The 20026-nt window shown below is 37.4% G+C and overlaps 1 protein-coding gene across 2 annotated transcripts in view; it reads left to right on the plus strand.

The window, feature by feature from the left end:
- Positions 1 to 13513, plus strand: part of GLIPR1L1 (GLIPR1 like 1) — a 38898-nt gene extending 25385 nt beyond the window's left edge. Inside the window, exons 4-6 of one of the 2 annotated variants that reach the window (XM_065524583.1) lie at positions 1039 to 1127; positions 13072 to 13098; positions 13197 to 13513. In XM_065524583.1, coding sequence (XP_065380655.1) covers positions 1039 to 1127; positions 13072 to 13098; positions 13197 to 13288 — 208 coding nt within the window. In that variant the 3' untranslated portion in view covers positions 13289 to 13513. The remainder of the gene's footprint in view (positions 1 to 1038; positions 1128 to 13071; positions 13099 to 13196) is intronic. The other variant, XM_005571576.4, reaches the window with a different exon arrangement.
- Positions 13514 to 20026: the final 6513 nt, after the last annotated feature.

The raw sequence follows: 20026 nt of genomic DNA on the forward strand, positions 1-20026 counted from the left end.
ATTCAAAGACACTGTTAAGAGAATGAAAAGACAAGCCACCTGGAAGAAAGTCTGTAAACAGCAACAATAACAGCAACATATATCAAATAAAGGATGTACCCTGGAATATAGGAAGAATTCTCACAACTCAATATAAAGAAAACTTACAACTCAATCTTAATGTTTTTAATACAAAGAAGATATATAGGTAACAAATACATAAAAATGCTCAACATCATTAGTCATTTAAAAAATACAAATTAAGGTCACAATAAATACCACTACACTACTATTAGAATGGCTAGAGGGTGGCCATGCCAAATGCTGGGGACAATGTGAAGGCTATGGTATTCTCACGCACTGTTAGATCTGTGTCCCTGTAATGATGTATGTATGAATGCTTTGAACATTCATAGCAACCCTATTGGTAGTGACCAAAAACTTGACCAACCCAAATGCCCATCAATGGAAGAATATATAACTAAATTGTGGCATATTCTTTAATGGAATACTACTCATGTTGTTATGTTTTTATGTGTGTACTCTAAGTAACACATTTTTTAAGTCTTTCACAGATAGAAGATAAAGAGCCTTTGAAAAATTTATGACTTATACTATTAAAAATCAGGCATAATAGCTGTCAAGTCATACATCATCAAAGAGAACTAGATAAGGACTATGATATTATAATTTAAAATTAAAACATGAAACACATGTTTATGTTTGCAATTTAAATATTACTTATTTCATGTACCGAATGAAGAAATAGTCATACTATCTATGACAAAAACTTTGCAACCATCACATGCATAATTACACTGGGTCCAGATCTCATTATTGTTCTATAGAATATTCAAGAATAGAACTTCCATGTGGTTCATTCTGTAAGGAATTGTTTTAATAGTTTAACAAAAGAAATGAAAATAAAATTGAGACATATTATTTTTCGTTTTCAACGTTTATGACTTAATGAATGACTAAAACAACTTGCATACATGCGTGAAAAAAATTGGAGAAATTAACAGCCACTTGACTAATCAATGTTTCTCTTTTTTACAGAGGAAATTTTGCAAATATGTCTCCTTACACTAAAGGAGAATCTTGCTCTCTCTGCTCGAAAGAAGATAAATGTGTAAAGAACCTCTGCAGTAAGCAAAAAATAATATTATATTTAAAGAGTAAAGTTTCCATATATTTATTATATTTTAAAATTTGGCTTCTCAAGTTTACAAATTAGGGACAAGATTTGATTGTTGTTATCTGATGATATAAATCATTTGTCATAAATTTTAATACTTAAACTCAGATGATTCTTGCTGTCTTCACTGACTACTCTCCCTCTGAAGCTAAAGAGCATAAAGGAAGGAGGTACAACCATGATTCAATTTGCTGCTGCACTGAAAATAACTATGTGTTGAAATGCTTCTTATTTTTACTTGCTTTCATTGACCTCCTTTTATTAGTTATTAGAATAGTGATCCATTCCGAAGTAATTTGTTAGTCAATGTCCAAAGTAATTATGATTTAAAACTAACATGTTTCTCTTTCATGATCAACTTTTTCATTCTCAAAACAAATATGATTTTAAAGGCTAAAAGTATAAATTTTGGGCAGTGAGACCAGAGCAAAAAAAAAATGGAGCCATGCGTCAACAAAATGTCAATCTCTGCAAAATATTGGAAGAGATTTATTCTGAGCAAATATGAGTGGCCAATGACCTGTGAGACAGCCCTCAGGGACCCTGAGAACATGTGTCCAAGGTGGTCAGGCTACAACTTGTTTTTCACATTTTAAGGAGACATAAGACATCAATCAATACATGCAAGATATACATTAGTTCTGTCCAGAAAGGCAAGACAACTGGAAGTGGGGCTTGCAAGTCAAAAGTCAAAGGTAGATTCAAAGATGTTCTGATTGGCAATTGGTTAAGTAATTGTCTAAAGGCTTACAATCAATAGAAAGGAATAGCTGGGTTAAGATAAGGGGTTGTGGAGACCAAGGGTTTATTAAGTAGATGAAACCTCAAGGTATCAGGCTTCTGAGAGACTAGATTGTAAATGCTTCTTATCAGATTGAAAGAGTCTCTTCTATTAGACTTAAGATCTGTATTGGTGTTAATGCTGGAAAGCTTTTTCTGAATTCCAAAAAGGGAGGAAGGTATAACAGGACATGTCTGACCTCCCCTTTCCTATCATGGCCTGAACTAGTTTTTCAGGTTAACTTTGGAATGCCCTTTGCCAAAAGTAGGGGTCCATTCAGATGGTTGGGGGACTTAGAATTCTAGTTCTGGTTTACATTATCCTCCTTCTGGCCAACATTTGCCAGAGGCAAAGTCAACGGCCAGTAAACATTTACTTTATCCCATAGTTTTGCCAGGGTGGCATGGCTGCCTGCCCCAGGTTCATCCTGTCCCTCAGCGGAATCCCTATTGCCAAAGGACCTAGATCCAAAAATTTATAGCCAATTTAAATGTTACAGCCCAGATGGGAATGGACATGGACAGGCATTCACTAACTGTTAAATTTTTTAAAGTAATATAAAAGCCAACCAACAAAAACACAAAGGTGAAGATACAAAATTGACTTACCTTTAACTTCTATACGTTGAGCTGCTATAATGTTGGTTTTAGTTACAGACTTAACAGCAATTAGCTACACAAAACATAAGCATTATTAAAACCTTTTAAGCTAAGGAATTTAGAGATTTTTGTTGTGCCACATTTCTTTTTGTTGTCTTTAGTAATGTGTCCTAAGGTGTCTGATAAAAATTTTTTATATATAATTATCTGCATAAATCTCGCAACTGGGAGTATTATACCCAGGAGGCTTTGTCATGGGTATCTTTATATTCTTTCAGTAATAATTTGTTGTTAATTCTACAGGAAGGCCGGGCGCGGTGGCTCAAGCCTGTAATCCCAGCACTTTGGGAGGCCGAGACGGGTGGATCACGAGGTCAGGAGATTGAGACCACCCTGGCTAACATGGTGAAACCCCATCTCTACTAAAAAATACAAAAAAAAAAACTAGCCAGGCAAAGTGGCGGGTGCCTGTAGTCCCAGCTACTCGGGAGGCTGAGGCAGGAGAATGGCGTGAACCCGAGAGGAGGAGCTTGCAGTGAGCTGAGATCCGGCCACTGCACTCCAGCCTGGGTGACAGAGCAAGACTCCGTCTCAAAAAAAAAAAAAAAATTCTACAGGAAGCAGCAAATTACTTATGGTTAGAATGGATTAAAAGGTGCCACGTAAGAGCTCAGAAGGCAAAGTTCCTGTTTTACCAGCTGTTTAGGCATCTGTGTACCTATCCTTGATTGAGAAGAGCTGAACTAATTATATCCCTCAAAACCAGCCCTTGTAATCTCATGCAACCACCTCTTGCACAACAGTCCCTGGGCCTAGAGGGAGGGTATTTGTATTGTTTTAGCAATAGAGCATATGCAATGAAAAGCAGATCAGGCTCAATGGGATTCCAAATGAGGAAGATTTGCAGGTTTTGTCAAATCATCTGTAGTCCTCAGAATGCCATGATTCTGGTTTTCCTGGAAGAAGGAAAACCATGAGCGATCAATCACATTAATAATTTGACAATTAAAAAAGAATGTGTGTGTTAGAACAGAAAAAGGAAACTATTCCCCTAGAGCACTAACTAAAAACATAAAAAATTATAACCTGGTACTCTTTAGAGGATCACTGTAGCAAAGAGAGATTCATAATTCAATTTGCATTCAACAACAAAAGTCAGCACCAGAATTGAGTAACAAGTGTTACAGTTTTCCTTTGAAACAATTTACCTCTTTCTCTAATCCTCCTTTACTACTAAAGAGAAATTATAGTAAAACCAATTTGTGTGCAAAGTAAGTTTTAGGTTTATTATTTGGCCTGATCATTCGCATAAAGTGCAACAAGAATTGATTGGCCATATAGACTTTTTTCAATTTGGCTTTGCTGTAATTTTATCTAAACATATGTTATTCTAGTTAAAGCCTTGGTAAAATAACCAGTGTCTTCTATTGTGCTTTTTGAAAAGAGAAGACTCTTAGTAGATTTACACAAATAACTATATTGTCATAAAATCAGAATACTCAGGAACTGTTTTGAATTTTGGAGAACTCAGGTAGAGAGAAAGGTAAATTTTCTCACAAAAGCGTACTTTACCCAATTACTCTAAACCATAAGTCACTCAAAAGAAAAAGATTTTCTTGCCTCTTCTTTAACCAGAGAAGCAGCCCTCGATATAAGATGCTGTTTGTTCACCTTGGAACTTCTATTCACAAGCCAAGTAGCTCTTGTCAGATGAGAGCTGTTTATCAGGAACTGTAGAATCTAGCAGCTCCTCACATAGAGTGAGACCTAGGGGCAAAAGAGGCCTCCTGGTCATGACCTCCTCCTTGTTTCCCCAGGTAGCAAGATCCTATATAAACCATTTATAAACCATTTTTATTTTATCATAAAATTTTGGGGGCACCATTATTTATATTAACACAAGGGTAGCTTCAGTTAACACCCCATAGCAAGGCAGTAAATGCCCCATAAGTGGAAATTCTCTAGTCCACAGTCCTTGTAGTTGTCATTAAGAAATGCTCACAGATTTTTGCCATAGGCCCCAATAAATGCTCCATAAGGAGTTATCAAGTGGAAGATTTGTCCTGAGCAGGACTCAGCTTCTACCCTATATTCTGTGGGCTCGGGCAGCCTTACTAGTTCTTTTAGCATATCCAGTTAACATTTCACAAAGGGCAGATTTTCATGCCTTCAGATTTATAGTATTACATAGGGAAACATCCCCAGTGAGATCTAATACCCAGTTTCATAAGACATGTAGGTAAAGGAGGTCACAACTACCTTACGTAAAGCCTGTTTCAACATTTCAAATCTCATAATACTATCAACCTTTACATTTTTATGTTCTGGTCCTAGGAAATGTTCTTCTCTACCACTAGACTATTTTACCTTTACTAATGAATATGTATTTAGGTTCCCAGCAGGGGATTAAGCCAAGAAACTCAGTCTCTTTTGTCAATCTTCATCTAAATTTGCCTCAACAGTGCCCCAGGCAATGTCAGCTTTCTCATTATAATATCTGTCCTTTGATTTTTCTTAAATTTCCCCAATCTGGGGGCAAATGCAGAACACTGGTGTGGTGCTATTTAATGTTGGAGGATCGACAGTGATTGCCTTTGGTCCACCCAGTCTTTGATAGTGTTGTAAAGACCTTGAACTCCATGAATTTTCATTTTATTTATTTCATTTATTAATAACCATTTAAAGATTTCCACTCTTCTGAGATGAGTCCTTTGACTCCCTTTTACCTTTTTCTTTTTTGTTGTTAATTACCTTAATGTTTTATTAGCATCTCTGAGACCCATGAAGGAAAGCAAATTTGATAAGTTTTCTCAAACAGTTGTTCAGTTCTATAGGAGTAATGTCATCTGGGGTGCCCTGTAAAAAAAGCTCCCTTAAGCACAGCATTTACCATGACCTTGGTAATAGCCATATTTGGTGGGTGAATATCCTCATCATCATAAAGCCAGTCCCACATGGCTTGCATATGAAGCATTTCAGCTGCCTCATCTGGGGTCCTCCACTTGGCATTTTACAGGAAGAGTTGGGCAGTCTCCTTCTCAGGGTAAACAGAACCTACAGTAGCATTTATCCAATCCACTAGACTGGTCATTGTCTCAGGAATAACCTCCTGTGCATCCATATCACATGTATACTCATCAATTGTTTAATAGTGAACTACGGGTCCTACATTGACCCAAACATGCTCTTTCATTGCATAGCATTTAAAATTAAAGATACTGTCCTTAAAGTAGTTATTTTTACAATCCATTATACTAAAGGTTTCTCAGGAATCTGATGATATGAATCTACCAAATGGAAGAATTTTTTTTACTTTATACCCTCTGGTTTTAATAGTTGCTTGGTTTTGCCGCTCGCCAACATTGACTATTTTCTTAGTAACCGCAGGTCTTAGAGGTAATTTTTACTGGCCTTGGTTAATTTTTCCCTTTGTGGGTAGCTTTGAGGATAGTGGCCTGAGCTAACTTACATCTGAATTTGGTCCAGCCTTCAGGCCAAACACAGCACTCTTTCACTTTCATTATACCTATTACAAATAACAATAACCAAGGGATTGAATATTTTGCCTTTTTCTTAGTAGTCTGCATTTTCTTACACATTCAGTGAACTAACTCTCTGGGAGTATGACTATGATTCATCTCTAAATTGCACTGGCAACTTTTACCTTTAGTAACTGAATGCAGTCCAGCTGCAGCTCCTTAATATGGGTGACCACATAGCCACCCAAGAGTCAAAGGTTTCTTACTCCCCACCCTATAATTTTCTCTTCATCCATTTGGTATTATCTGCATATTTGTTTCCTTTATTTTAAAGATACTCAAATAGCCTCTAAACTAACAAAAATATTATATTCTCTTTAGCAAAAATCACATCCTTATGTTTCTATAAACTTCACCAAAAAAAAAAAAAAAACAAAAAAAAAACACTTTTTACTCTCCTGCTATTTTAGCTTTTAACATCCCAAATTCCCAGTGGGGAAAAACAAATTATTTAACTTAACATAACATGACTTTGAGATTTTAAACTACTGGAGATAATTTTGAGATTAAATTTACCAAATTAATCTGAATGAATATTACTAAAGTCATGTGAACTAAAAGGTATCAGAGTTAGCTTCTATTAGTTTCATATGCACTTACTTCTCTTTAAGCCAACTAATTAGAGCTCTTGCATATTTTGGTAGTGAAATATCACTTTTATATGACACATATAAACATACAGATAAAACAGACATACAAACAAAAGCAGATCCTATAAGATTTTTTATTTGCCTGTTTTCATATATTCTTTTCCTTACTTTAGACTACTAATTTTAAAAAGTTACAGGAGCCAACTAAAATTGAAGGAAAGAGTTACCATCCCAGGACTTCTCAAAAGTTAGAAAGAGCTAAAGCAGCAGGGTACAGCGTAAGTTGAACTTCTGTGACATCAATCTAAAGAATTTTAAAATTGGCCGGGCGCGGTGGCTCAAGCCTGTAATCCCAGCACTTTGGGAGGCCGAGACGGGCGGATCACGAGGTCGGGAGATCGAGACCATCCTGGCTAACACGGTGAAACCCCGTCTCTATTAAAAAATACAAAAAAACTAGCCGGGCGAGGTGGCGGCGCCTGTAGTCCCAGCTACTCGGGAGGCTGAGGCAGGAGAATGGCGGGAACCCGGGAGGCGGAGCTTGCAGTGAGCAGAGATCCGGCCACTGCGCTCCAGCCTGGGCGACAGAGCGAGACTCCGTCTCAAAAAAAAAAAAAAAAAAAAAAAAAAAGAATTTTAAAATTAAAATTAAAACAGGTTATAGAATTTAAAAATTAATTGATAGGTGCAGCAAACGACCAGGGCACATACATACTTATGTAACAAACCTGCACATTCAGCACATGTATCCCAGTACTTAAAAATTCAAAAAATAAAAATTAAAAACGTCTTCCATTAAAAGTCAATATTTTTAATAACAGCTTGTTCTAACCAATTTTATAGTCTTGTATCGGTGTATTTTAATATCAAAGTCCAATTTCTAGAAAGACTATTAAAATTTCCTTTTAACTATAGCCAACTTAAATGTAACTTAAATATAATTTTTTTTTTTTTTTGGCTAATCTTATTATGACTTACACAGACCATTCGTGAAAAGTTTGAATTTTCAGGTTTGTCTTAAACATCCCCCTTTCTTAAACAACTAGATAGTTTATTTTAGGACAAAAATTTACCACACAAGATTATTTCTCATACAAAAATATTTTTTAACCTTTCTTACCAAAAATACCTCTTAATATGTATAACTTCCTTTAAGTCTCTCTTATTTCCTGGTTCCTTTTACCTTCTTTTGCATATAACTTTTAAATAACCTTTGAATTAAACAAACATTATTTACCTTTCAATAAGAACACATTTTTAAAAAAATGTTTTCCTATCATTTTTCAAACTAGACATTGCCCAGTTAATGAATATCCAATGTTAAATATAACTTTAGATTCAAACAAACTTTAGACAAGTGTGTTTACAAACATTTATTCTATTACATTTACCTCATTAATTTATTTAATAGTTCACCTAGTGTATTTATAAAGACTGATAGTCATCATTTAAAATTATTTCCCTGTTAATCATTTTTACAGCCTATGAATTGTGGGTGTTTACTCAAGAAATAAACTTAAGGCTGACTATATGAGTATTTTACCAATAATTCAGTATGTAGCTGTTTTCATTAAACCAACAATACCAAATGTCTTATTCAGCAAAAATTACACAAGCAAAGATTATTCTGTTTTGGGCTGGCTTTATAGTTTTACAACCCTTATGCAAAATTTTGACACCTTATAATATTTGCCAGGGATAAACATGAACCCACTTGATCAATAAACAGAAAGAAAAATGCTACAGTTCTAATTCTAATGTTACTTTACCAAGAGTTTTAAAGCCAGTTTATTTATTAAAGATTTTACTTAAGTCATTGTCATGTGCGTCCCTGTGAAGAGACCACCAAACAGGCTTTGTGTGAGCAATAAAGCTTTTCAATCACCTGGGTGTGGGCAGGCTGAGTCCGAAAAGAGAGTCAGTGAAGGGTGGGGCCATTTTATAGGATTTGGGTAGGTAAAGGAAAATTCCAGTCAAAGGGGGTTTGTTCTCTGGCGGGCAGGAGTGGGGGTCTCAAGGTGCTCAGTGGGGGAGCTTTTTGAGCCAGGATGAGCCAGGAAAAGGAATTTCACAAGTTAATGTCATCACTTAAGGCAAGGACCGGCCATTTTCACTTCTTTTGTGGTGGAATGTCATCAGTTAAGGCCGGGGAGGGCATTTTCACTTCTTTTGTGATTCTTCAGTTACTTCAGGCCATCTGGGCATATACGTGCAAGTCACAGGGGCTGCGGACGTGCAAGTCACGGGGGATGTGATGGCTTGGCTTGGGCTCAGAGGCCTGACATTCATGTGAATTTGAAAAGCATATGGGCTTATTATTTATTTAATTTATGGTTACTCTTAAGCCAATTTGGTACCTTGTGGCCACAATCCATAACAAAATACATAAACACATACATGCGCATCATAGAAAGATCCTATTTTTTATTTCAGAACTCTAGCCATAAGATATTAATACGAACTCACCGGTTTACAAAAAGGAAGAAGATTGGATCTAAACAGTGGGCTTTGTCTCAGTAGAAAAGTAACAGCAGATTTAAAGCAGGCAGAAAAGAAAATAGAGAAGTAGAGAACTTAGGAACTCTTGAGTTGCAGATTGACCTTTGGGCTATGAATTTTTCTTTGATGTAATTTGCCCATCAGCTTAAAATGTGCAAAACAGACCATAATATGTAACTAGTTTGAGTACTAGTAATCTTGGCATGCCCTCAAACTTTTTCATTTTGCACAAACACTCGCAAAGAGAGGCACCCTAAAACTCACAGGGCGCCCCAAAGTGGATCATTCTCCTTGTCTTTCCTCATTTTCAGATTGTTGCCCACTTTTTTTTTTTCTTAAAAGGAGGAATGGAGCTGTGGCCTAGGATTTTTTTGTGTGGTAGATCAATGTGTGCTGATTTTGGATAAGACTGCAGTGTTTTACAAATGAGTCATTTCCACCTGCTTATGTGTCTCAGTTTCTCTCTCCAGAGGTCTATCACCTCTGAGAAGGCTAAAAATGCCAAGTGAACAGCTCTATATGCATTTCTTGAATGAGTCTTTTAAAACTAATCTTGTTCAGGGTTCCCCGTAGGGCCACTGCATGGCAAAAGGGGTAAACCACCGAGACGATTCCCACTCAGCCCCCAGTCACCCAAGGGGCAGCTTGCAGCTGGGAGTAACAAAATGTCCTTTCTCTTCAGAGCTGAGGTGGTCTCTCATTTATCTATAAAAATGAAAGTTTAAGTTTCTTACAAAAATGCACAGACAAGCCAATTGAGATTAATTTTGGGAGAAAAATTAAGGGAGAAGACACTTTAGAATATACCTCCAAAGTGGAAACCAAATAGGTTACCCAAAAGGCAGGGGTTCTCCTTGGCTTTAGAAAAAGGCAATGGACAAGATCCTTTAGAATGCAGCTCTAAACTAGAATTAGGATCCTAAACAACAACTTCCTAGGAGGAAAAAAAAAAACTTTTTGACTCTTTTGTAGTAACACTTAGCTTAAAACACAAACATATTCTATAGCTATATCAAAGTATTTTATTTCTTTATGTCCTTATTCTATAAGCTTTTTTCCACTTACAATTTTTATTTTACTGTTTAAACTTTTTGTTAAAAACTGAAATACAAATACACACATTAGCCTAGGCCTACACAGGATCGGAGTCATCAATATAAACATCTTCCATCTCCACATCGTGTACCACAGGACGGTCTTGCACATTAAATTATAGTCCTTTTTGTAATATATTTGTTATTATAAATATTTTAGAATTTTATTTTATAATTGATTTTATTGGCTTAAAAATGTAAATGCTTTTGTATATTAGTCTATTAACAGTTTTACCAAACTCTCTTATTATTTCTGACAGTTTATTGATTTTCTTGGATTTTATGATGACAAATCATTTTTCTGTTAAAAATAATGCAAGTTTTGTTCTTTCTTCTACTCTTTATATTCATTATTTATTTCACAAATATTAACAGACAGTCCATTTCTCCAGTGCAATGTTGAGCATAAGCTGTAACAGTAGACACACCCTTCTATTATTCTTGAATTCAGAGACAATGTTTCACCATTGTGTATGTTTGTTTTAGATTATTTTCATTGGTCTTCATTGCCAGGTTATAAAAGTTTTCTCTTTTCCTTATTTTGCTGAGTTTTTAATTTGAATAAATGTTAACTTTAACAATTTTTTCCTCCATCTCTTGAAATGCTATTTCTTTCCTTTTAATGTCTTAAAGTTGTAAACTGTATCAAAGGGTTTCTAATATAACACAGCTACACTGTAAAATTTCAAAAGGTACCAGGAGTTAAGTGATGTCCCAGTAATACAATATTATGTTATTCTTTCATTCTTGTGATAAATCCAATTTGGTCATGAGGTTTCCTTAAGAGATGACTAGATCCTTGTTAACTTTTTATTTACAATTTTTTGCATTTATTTTCAGAATTGTGCTTGGCCATATAATTTTCCTCCTGCATTTTTCCTTGATTTTGACTTCAAGGTTGTATTAGCCTCATTTTAAAAAGTTGGCATTTGGAAATAATTTTTCCTTTAGTATTTTGGTTACAGTTTGTATAAGATTCTGATTATTTAATTTTTGAATGTTTAGGAGACATTCTCTGTAAAGCTATTTTGTTCTAATGCAAGTGTGTTCTGTGTAATTTTAATTACTGATTAATTTTTTTAATCATTATGGGATATTTGGGTTTGTGGAAGACTTTGGCAAATTTTCTGTTCTATCCACATTTCAATGAAATACTCTTATATTTTTACATGTACTTCGTGTGTAGTTATGTTTCATTTATGTCCTATTACTTTTGACTTGTACTTTTTCTCTTTTTTGTTGATCAGTCTTTATTAGAAAACATATTTTATCTTGGTTTGCTGCTTATTTGAGATAGGAAATATAGCATAACAGTGATATATAGACCTTGGAATCAGATGGTTTAACTCAAGAGGTGATTAAGAGAATTACATTTGATTAAATACACAAAATTATTTAAGCCTCCCAAAAAGTAATTTTTCAATACATTTTAGCTATTACTATAACTAAGTTCCAAATTTTCTATCATTTAACCCAGTTTATATTTTGTAGCATTCATTGCTCTCTGACATTATCATTTTTACTCATTTATTTATTTAATTTTAAAATTGAGTATAGATTTTTCTCTCCTCATTTTTCCACAATAAAAGGGATTTTATTTTTTCCTGGTAACCATTATATCCAAAGCTAGAATCATGCTGAATATGTAGTAGAAGGTCAAAAAATTAATTATTTTTTTAAGTAGATTATTTCCTAATGAAGTGCTAGATGCTATTAGAATGGTAAACTGGGGAGGAAAGTTTGATGTGGAAAAGACATTGAGAAATATTTGGAGTAAGGAACATTACAGAAATGAATGAGATTGTTAATGAATAGTTCTGGCATACAAAAAATTCAACATGAACAAATTACCTTTCTTCAGGGACTTGAATTGGGAATGAAAGAGTGGGAAAAATAAAGTTAACTACTTTATAGCTTTGTCTGTTTTTAACTTTTGTGCCTTCAACACAAGAGGTATTTTAGAAATATTTCTTGATGGCCAGGCACGGTGGCTCACACCTGTAATAGCAGCACTTTGGGAGGCCAAGGCGGGTGGATCACGAGGTCAGGAGATCCAGACCATCCTGGCTAAGACGGTGAAACCCATCTCTACCAAAAATGCAAAAAATTAGCCGGGCGTGGTGGCGGGCGCCTGTAGTCCCGGCTACTCGGGAGACTGAGGTAGGAGAATGGTGTGAATCCGGGAGGCGGAGCTTGCAGAGAGCCGAGATCGCGCCACTGCACTCCAGCCTGGGCGACAGAGCGAGACTTTGTCTCAAAAAAAAAAAAAAAAAAAGAGGGGGCCGGGCGCCGTGGCTCAAGTCTGTAATCCCAGCACTTTGGGAGGCCGAGACGGGCGGATCACGAGGTCAGGAGATCGAGACCATCCTGGCTAACATGGTGAAACCCCGTCTCTACTAAAAAATACAAAAAAAAAACTAGCCGGGCGAGGTGGCGGGCGCCTGTAGTCCCAGCAGCTCCGGAGGCTGAGGCAGGAGAATGGCATAAACCCGGGAGGCGGAGCTTACAGTGAGCTGAGATCTGGCCACTGCACTCCAGCCTGGGCGACAGAGCGAGCCTCCGTCTCAAAAAAAAAAAAAAAAAGAAATATTTGTTGACATAACACTGTTGGTAGGAAGCATCATAAAGAGTTTTAAATACTGTAGGATTGAGTAGGAAGGTTTCATTTTCTTGTTAAAAAGTCAAACTAATTTTTGTTAGTTGATTGTCTTATTCTAAAAGCCACAAAAGCAAAGAAATATCTTTTCTTGTTTTATAACATTTTATAATATTAACTTCTATTTTTACTTTAGGGACTCCACAACTTATTATACCTAATCGTATGTATCAAAATGTTTTAGTATTAATCAGATTATTTTCTCCCATTGAAAATGAATTGAACTCTTAACTATTCTGGTTTTGTTTTCATTTTTGACAGAAAATCCATTTCTGAAGCCAATGGGGAGAGCACCTCAGCAGATAGCCTTTAATCCATTCAGCCTAAGTTTTCTTCTTCTGAAAATCTTTTAATGTCATTTATATACAAAAGAAATTATCAAATGTTAAAATAAAAGAATAGTTTATTGTTTAACTTATCATCAGTTTGATTCTTTATTGAATCTTCTACACTCTTTCCTGATACCTAAATTTAATGTTTGTTTTAACTCAGAAAATGTATTGTAGTATGGAAAATGGATGGCAGTAGAATAAAGTCTTAAGATTATTTTAAATTACAAATCCATATGTATAACCAAAGTGTTCCACTCTTTAATTTTCTAATGAGAATGGATTTCCATTTTAGTTATAGTACATTTAGAGAACTAAAGTCATTTCAGATATTAGTTTCCTTATATACTAGCAGTTTCCTTTATGAATACCATCAACATCATTCAGAAACAAAATGTTACTGAGGAAAGTTTTTTCAGATAGCATATAATGTTATACATTATGGACATAATCAGTGGTTGGGGGAATAAATCAATGAATTAAATTCAAAAGGAAAATTAACTAAATTTTCAACCTTTAAAAAGTAAATATATGTTCTGCAAATTAAAGTCGCACTCTTCTGGAGATTTATTTTTAAATATGCCCCATAGAAAATAACAGGATGTTAACAGCATATCTTTTAAAAGCCATACAAAATTAGTATAGGCAACAACATCTCTACAAACCAGAGAATTATTCAATTCTGGCATTTCTTTTTTCTGAAGAAAAAAATATTTAATAAATTCAGTTTTCAAAATCATCACTGCTGAATTGTTGACTCCTGTGAAGTAAATTATCTATTTTTCTTCTCAACTAAGGCAAGCTCCAGCTTCCTTCAGCTATTGTATTAAGGCTCTCTAAAGAGACAGAACTACTAGCTTATATGCATGTATAAAACAGAATTTATGAAGGAGAATTGACTCACACGATCGAAAGGTGAAGTCCCATCTGTAAGTTGAGGAGCAAGGAAGCCAGCAGTAGCTCAGTCCAAGTTTCAAAATCTCCAAAGTTGGGAAGCCGAGAATTCAGCCTTCAGTGTGTGGCTGAAGGCCTGAGAGCCCCTGGTAAACCACTGATGTAAATACAAGAGTACAAAAGACGAAGAGCCTGGAGTCTGATGTTTGAGGGCAGGAAGTGTCCAGCATGAGAGAAAGATGAAGGCTGGAAGATTCAGCAAGTCTGTTCTTCCATCTTCTCCTGCCTGGTTTATTCTAGCCACGCTGGCAGCTGATTGGATGTTGCCCACCCACATTGAGGTGGGTCTGCTTTTCCCAGTTCACTGACTCAAATGTTAATCTCCTTTGGCGACACTCTTACAACACACCCAGGAACAACAGTTTGCATCCTTCAATAAAGTTGACTTAACCATCACAAGTCTACCCCTTGTCTACTTGAAAAATACACATCTCCTGAAATCATATATAATCTCCAAATAAAGACAATAATAAGGCTATAATTATGTCTAATTTACAGCTATCCTTTGTACAACTGGAAGTGCTCTCATCGTTAACCTAAATGTTATTACATAAAGTTAACAACACTTAAATGTCTAAATGAAGTCAATAAACCTTATGTCACATGATAAAGGAAAAATAGAGGGAATAAAATGAAGATACTTTCTTAGTACAAGCGTACACATGCACAAACATATTCTTAACAAAATAAGGAGAAAATACTTATGACAATGACATTCCTCGTTTCTGCAACTGGTCACGTGATTGTATTCATGACTACCTTCTTCTACTACTCATTCTGTATTCTCTTTGCCTTCTGCAACCACCTCAGTGGGTGATGAACTTTTTTTCCTGGTCAAGTGACCTAAACCTCCATTCCTGAAGAGTCTGAGCCATTTGTAGTCCTGCCTGGATTGGGTTGTTAGTTTCCCATTGACCTTAATCACAGGGCATGGCAAATCTAAGAAATGCTCCATGGAGTCTCCTATATTCCATACATACTCTTCCTTACCTCCATTATGGAGTAGTAGGCTGATTTCATCTTTTTGGTTTTTTTTGTTTAGTTTTTTGAGACGGAGTCTCTGTTGCCCAGGCTGGACTGCAGTGGCACAATCTTGGCTCACTGCAACCTCCGCCTGCTGGGTTCAAGTAATTCTCTTGCCTCAGCCTTCCAAGTAGCTAGGATTACAGGTGCCCATCACTGCACCCAGCTAATTTTTGCATGTTTAGTAGATGGGGTTTCACCATGTTGGCCAGGCTGGTCTTAAACTCCTGACCTCAGGTGATCTACTTGCCTCAGCTTCCCAAAGTGCTGGAATTACAGATGTGAGCCACCATACCCAGCCTGATTTCATCCTGATAGTCTAAGTCAATCACCCCAGCCAACACTGTAACTCTTGTTAGCTTGTTGACTTAGAGGTAGGAGGAGCCCAAAGTGACCAGGTGGCAATCCTAACCTCCAGTTTAACAAAATACTTCTTGTGTCTCCTGGTGGCAGCATTTCTCCCTCTGGAACTAAGATCTGTAGACCAGCAGAATGTAATGTCATGGGAACAGGAAGCAAAAATTTTGCTAGTGGATCACTAGGGGTGATGGTGAGTGGTGCCACTTTGATGTCTGAACTCGTGAATCCTGGCTATGAGAGAAACTGAGCCATATATTGGATGCTGATTCAGAGAATATATAGCTTCTGAAGAACTTTGCCCCAGCCCTATAAAGTATTGTCAACTAGCTGACATTGTAGTTATGACTTCAAAAGGCAATCCCACCATTCTATCAATCCAGCTGCTTCAGGAAGATGGGGAACATGGTAAGATCAGTGAATTCCATGAGCATGAGCCCACTGTTGCACTTCTTTAGCCATAAAGTGAGTGCCTTGGTTAGAGGCAATGTTGTGTAAAATACCATTATGGTGGATAAGACATTCTGTGATTCCACGGATGGTAGTCTTGGCAGAAGCATTTTGTGTGCAGGATAGGCAAACCCAGATCCAGAGTATGTGTCTATTCCAATGAGGGTAAATCACTGCCCTTTCTGTAATGGAGGCGGTCCAATGCAATCAACCTGCCACAGATAGTTGTCTAATCACCCCAAGGAATGGTGCCATATCAAGGGCTCAGTGTTGGTCTCTGCTACTGCCACACTGGGCACTCAGCAGTGGCTGTAGCCAGGTCAGCCTTGGTGAGTGGAAGTCCATGTTGCTGAGCCCATGTGTAACCTTCATCCCTGCCACCATGGCAACTTTGTTCATGAGCCCATTGGGTGATGACAGGGCTGGCCGGGGAAGAAGGTTGAGTGGTGTTCACAGAATGAGTCATCCTATTCACTTACTATTAAAATCCTCCTCTGCTGAGGTCACCCTTTGGTGAGCATTCACATGAGATACATATACCTTCACAGTTTTTGACCAGTCAGAGAGGTCCATCCACATACCTCTTCTCCAAATTTCTTTGTCATCAATTTTCCAATCATGCTTCTTCCAAGTCCCTGACCACCCACCCAAACCATTGGCTACAGCCCATGAATCACTATATTATCATACATCTGGCCATTTCTCCTTCCAAGCAAAGTGTACAGCCAGGTGCACTGCTTGAAGTTCTGCACACTGGGAGATTTCCCTTCACAAGCATCCTTCAGCGATACCAAGAAAGGGGTTATGGTGCTGCAGCTGTCCATTTTGAGGTGGTGTCTGCATATCATGCAGAACCATCTGTAAACCAGGCCCTAGTCTTCTTTTCCTCTGTCAACTGATCACAGGGAACTTCTCATGAGGCCATCGATGCAGGCTTGGGGAGAGCAGGCAGGATGGCAGGAGTGGGGACCATGGGCATTTGAGTCACTTCCTCATGTAACTTACTTGTGCCTTCAGGATCTGCTTGTACCCCATCATGTATATACTGCTTCCAATTGGTGATGAAATGCTTCTGTGCATGCCCAACTTTATGGCTAGATGGGTCAGAAAGGCATGCTTCTGTGCATGCCCAACTTTATGGCTAGACGGGCCACCCAGTTCATCATAGGCATTTCAGGTTGCATGGTAACTTGATGACCCATAGTCAAACGTTCAGTTTCTACTAAAGCCCACTTACAGGCCAAGAGCTTTCTCTCAAAATGAAAGTAATTATCTGAGGAAGATGGCAGGGTTTTGCTCCAAAATCCTAGAGGTCTCCACTGTGATTCACTTATGGGGGCCTGCCAAAGGCTCCTAACAGCATCTTATCTGCCACTGACACCTTAAGCACAATTGGATCTGCTGGGTCATATGGCCCAAGTGGCAGAGAAGCTTGCACAGCAGCCTGGACCTGTTGCAGAGCCTTCTCCTATTCTAGACCCACACTCAAAACTGGCAGCCTTTCAAGTTACCCAATAAATGGGCCAGAGTAACACACCCAAATGAGGAATGTGTTGTCTGCAAAATCCAAATAGGCCCTCTAAGCATTGTGCCTTTTTCTTGGTTATAGGAGGGGCCAAATGCAATAACTTATCTTTCACCTTAGAAGGAATATCCCCATAGGCCCCACAGCCCTGGACCTCTAGGAATTTCACTGAGGTAGAAGGTCCCTGAATTTTAATGGGGTTTATTTCCCATCCTCTTGCATGCAAATGTCTCACCAGTGAGTCCAGTGTGTTTGCTTTTTCTTACTCACTGGATCCAATCAGCATTATGTTATCAATGTAATGGGCCAGTGTGATATCTTGTGAAAGGGAAAAGTGATCAATATTTCTGCAAACAAGATTAGGACACAAAGCTGGAGAGCTGATATACCCCCAGGTAGGACAGTGAAGGTATATTGCTTGCTTTGGGTCTAATCAGATTAAGCGTCCAACTCCGGAAACCCTAAAACCAACTAAAGAAATCAATCCTTAAAATTCTATTCCTCTAGAACCACTCCTTGTACCAAAATCTGTATTTGGCAGGGTTCTCTAAAGGGACAGAACTACTAGGATATGTGCATATATGAAACGGGTCTATTAAGGAGAATTGACTCACTCAATCACAAGGTGAAGTCCCATGATAGGCCATCTGTAAGTTGAGAAGCAAAGAAGCCAGCAGTGGCTCAGCCCAAGTCCCCAAACCTCAAAATCAGGAAGCCTACAATGAAGCCATCAGTCTGTGGTCAGAGGCCCGAGAGCCCCTGGTAAACCACTGGTGTAAATCCAAGAGTCCAAAAGTCAAAGAGCCGGGAGTCTGATGTTTGAGGGCAGGAAGCATCCAGCACAGGAGAAAGATGAAGGCTGAAAGACTCAGTAAGTCAGCTCATTCCACCTTCTCCTGCCTGTTTTATTCTAGCCACAGTGGCAGCCAATTGGATGGTGCCTACTCACATTGAGGGTGGGTCTGCCTTTCCCAGTCCACTGACTCAAATGTTAATCTTCTTTGGCAACACTCTCACAGACACACCCAGGAACAATACTTTGCATCCTCCAATCTAATCAAGTTGACACTTAATATTAACCATCACAGACATATTTGTGTGTGTGTGTGTGTGTGTATATATATATATGTACTATTTTTAATCATTATAAATGTATTTTTAATAGAACTGAACGTTGTTTGCTATATACTGTCAGATATCTAGGAATTTCCACATAGCTGGGTGATTGATACCTTTTTTTTCTTTTTGAGACAGGGTCTCACTCTGTCACCTAGGCTGGAGTGCAATGGTGCAATTTTGGCTCACTGCAACCTCCACCTACCGGGTTCAAGCAATTCTCCCACTTCAGCCTCCCGAGTAGCTGGGACCACTGGCGCGTGCCACCATGCCTGGCTAATTTTTGCATTTTTTTTTGTAGAGATGGGGTTTTGCCATGTTGCCTAGGCTGGTCTTGAACTCCTAAGCTCAAAGCAATCCACCTGCCTCAGCCTCCCAAGTGCTGGGATTATAGGCATGAGCCACTGCGCCTGGCCAATTGATGCTATTTTTTATAAAGAAGCCAAGTAGTTTTATATTTACATCTTCTTATATCTGTCAGGGTTCTCCAGAGAAACACAACCAATAGGGGAGAGAGACATGGAGAGGGAGAAGGAGAGAAAGGGGAAGAGGTAGAGTGGGATGGGGAGAGGCAGAGAGAGATTTTTAGTAATTGGCTCACAGGATCCTGTAGGCTAACAAATGGAAATTTTTAGGGTAAGCTGTCAGGATGGAGATTTAAGTGAGAGTTGCTGTTGCAGTGTCTAGTCCAAATGTTGGAAACTCAGGCAAAATGTTTTATGTTGCAGTCTGGAGGCAGGATTTCTTTTTAGAAAAACTCATCTTTGTTCTTAAGGCCTTCAACTGGTTGAATGAGATCCACTCACATCAAAAAGGATAATCTGATTTACTTAAAGTCAACTGATTATAAATTTTAATCACATCTACAAAAAAAAAAAATCTTTAAAGCAACATCTAGACTAGTATGACCAAACAACTGGTCACTGTAGATTAGCCACATTGACACACAAAATTAACCATCACATTGCTATTTGACGTCATGCATATAGAGTCTTATCTTTTTAGTAATGTAAGCTTTTGCTATTTGTTTAACTACTGCATTGTTAAAATTCTCATTCATAATTACTTGTTTTTTAACTTGTGGTATGAAATAACCTAAAGGTAAATTCACATGTATGTAGAGTTTTCTACCTATTGCATTGTTTATCATTTTGTTATCTTCACGGATTTTTAATTAAACATTTTCATTAATAATTAAAACATCCTCTGATTTTTAATATAATTACTCATTTATCCCCTTATACTTCTTATTCATTCAAGAGCATATGATTTTCTTTAAGTCAGATTAAAATTTAAAATTAAAAATTTTTTTACAGAAGCATATTTCCTGATGAAGA

Source organism: Macaca fascicularis, chromosome 11, assembly GCF_037993035.2.
Source record: "Macaca fascicularis isolate 582-1 chromosome 11, T2T-MFA8v1.1".
Taxonomy (NCBI): Eukaryota; Metazoa; Chordata; class Mammalia; order Primates; family Cercopithecidae; genus Macaca; species Macaca fascicularis.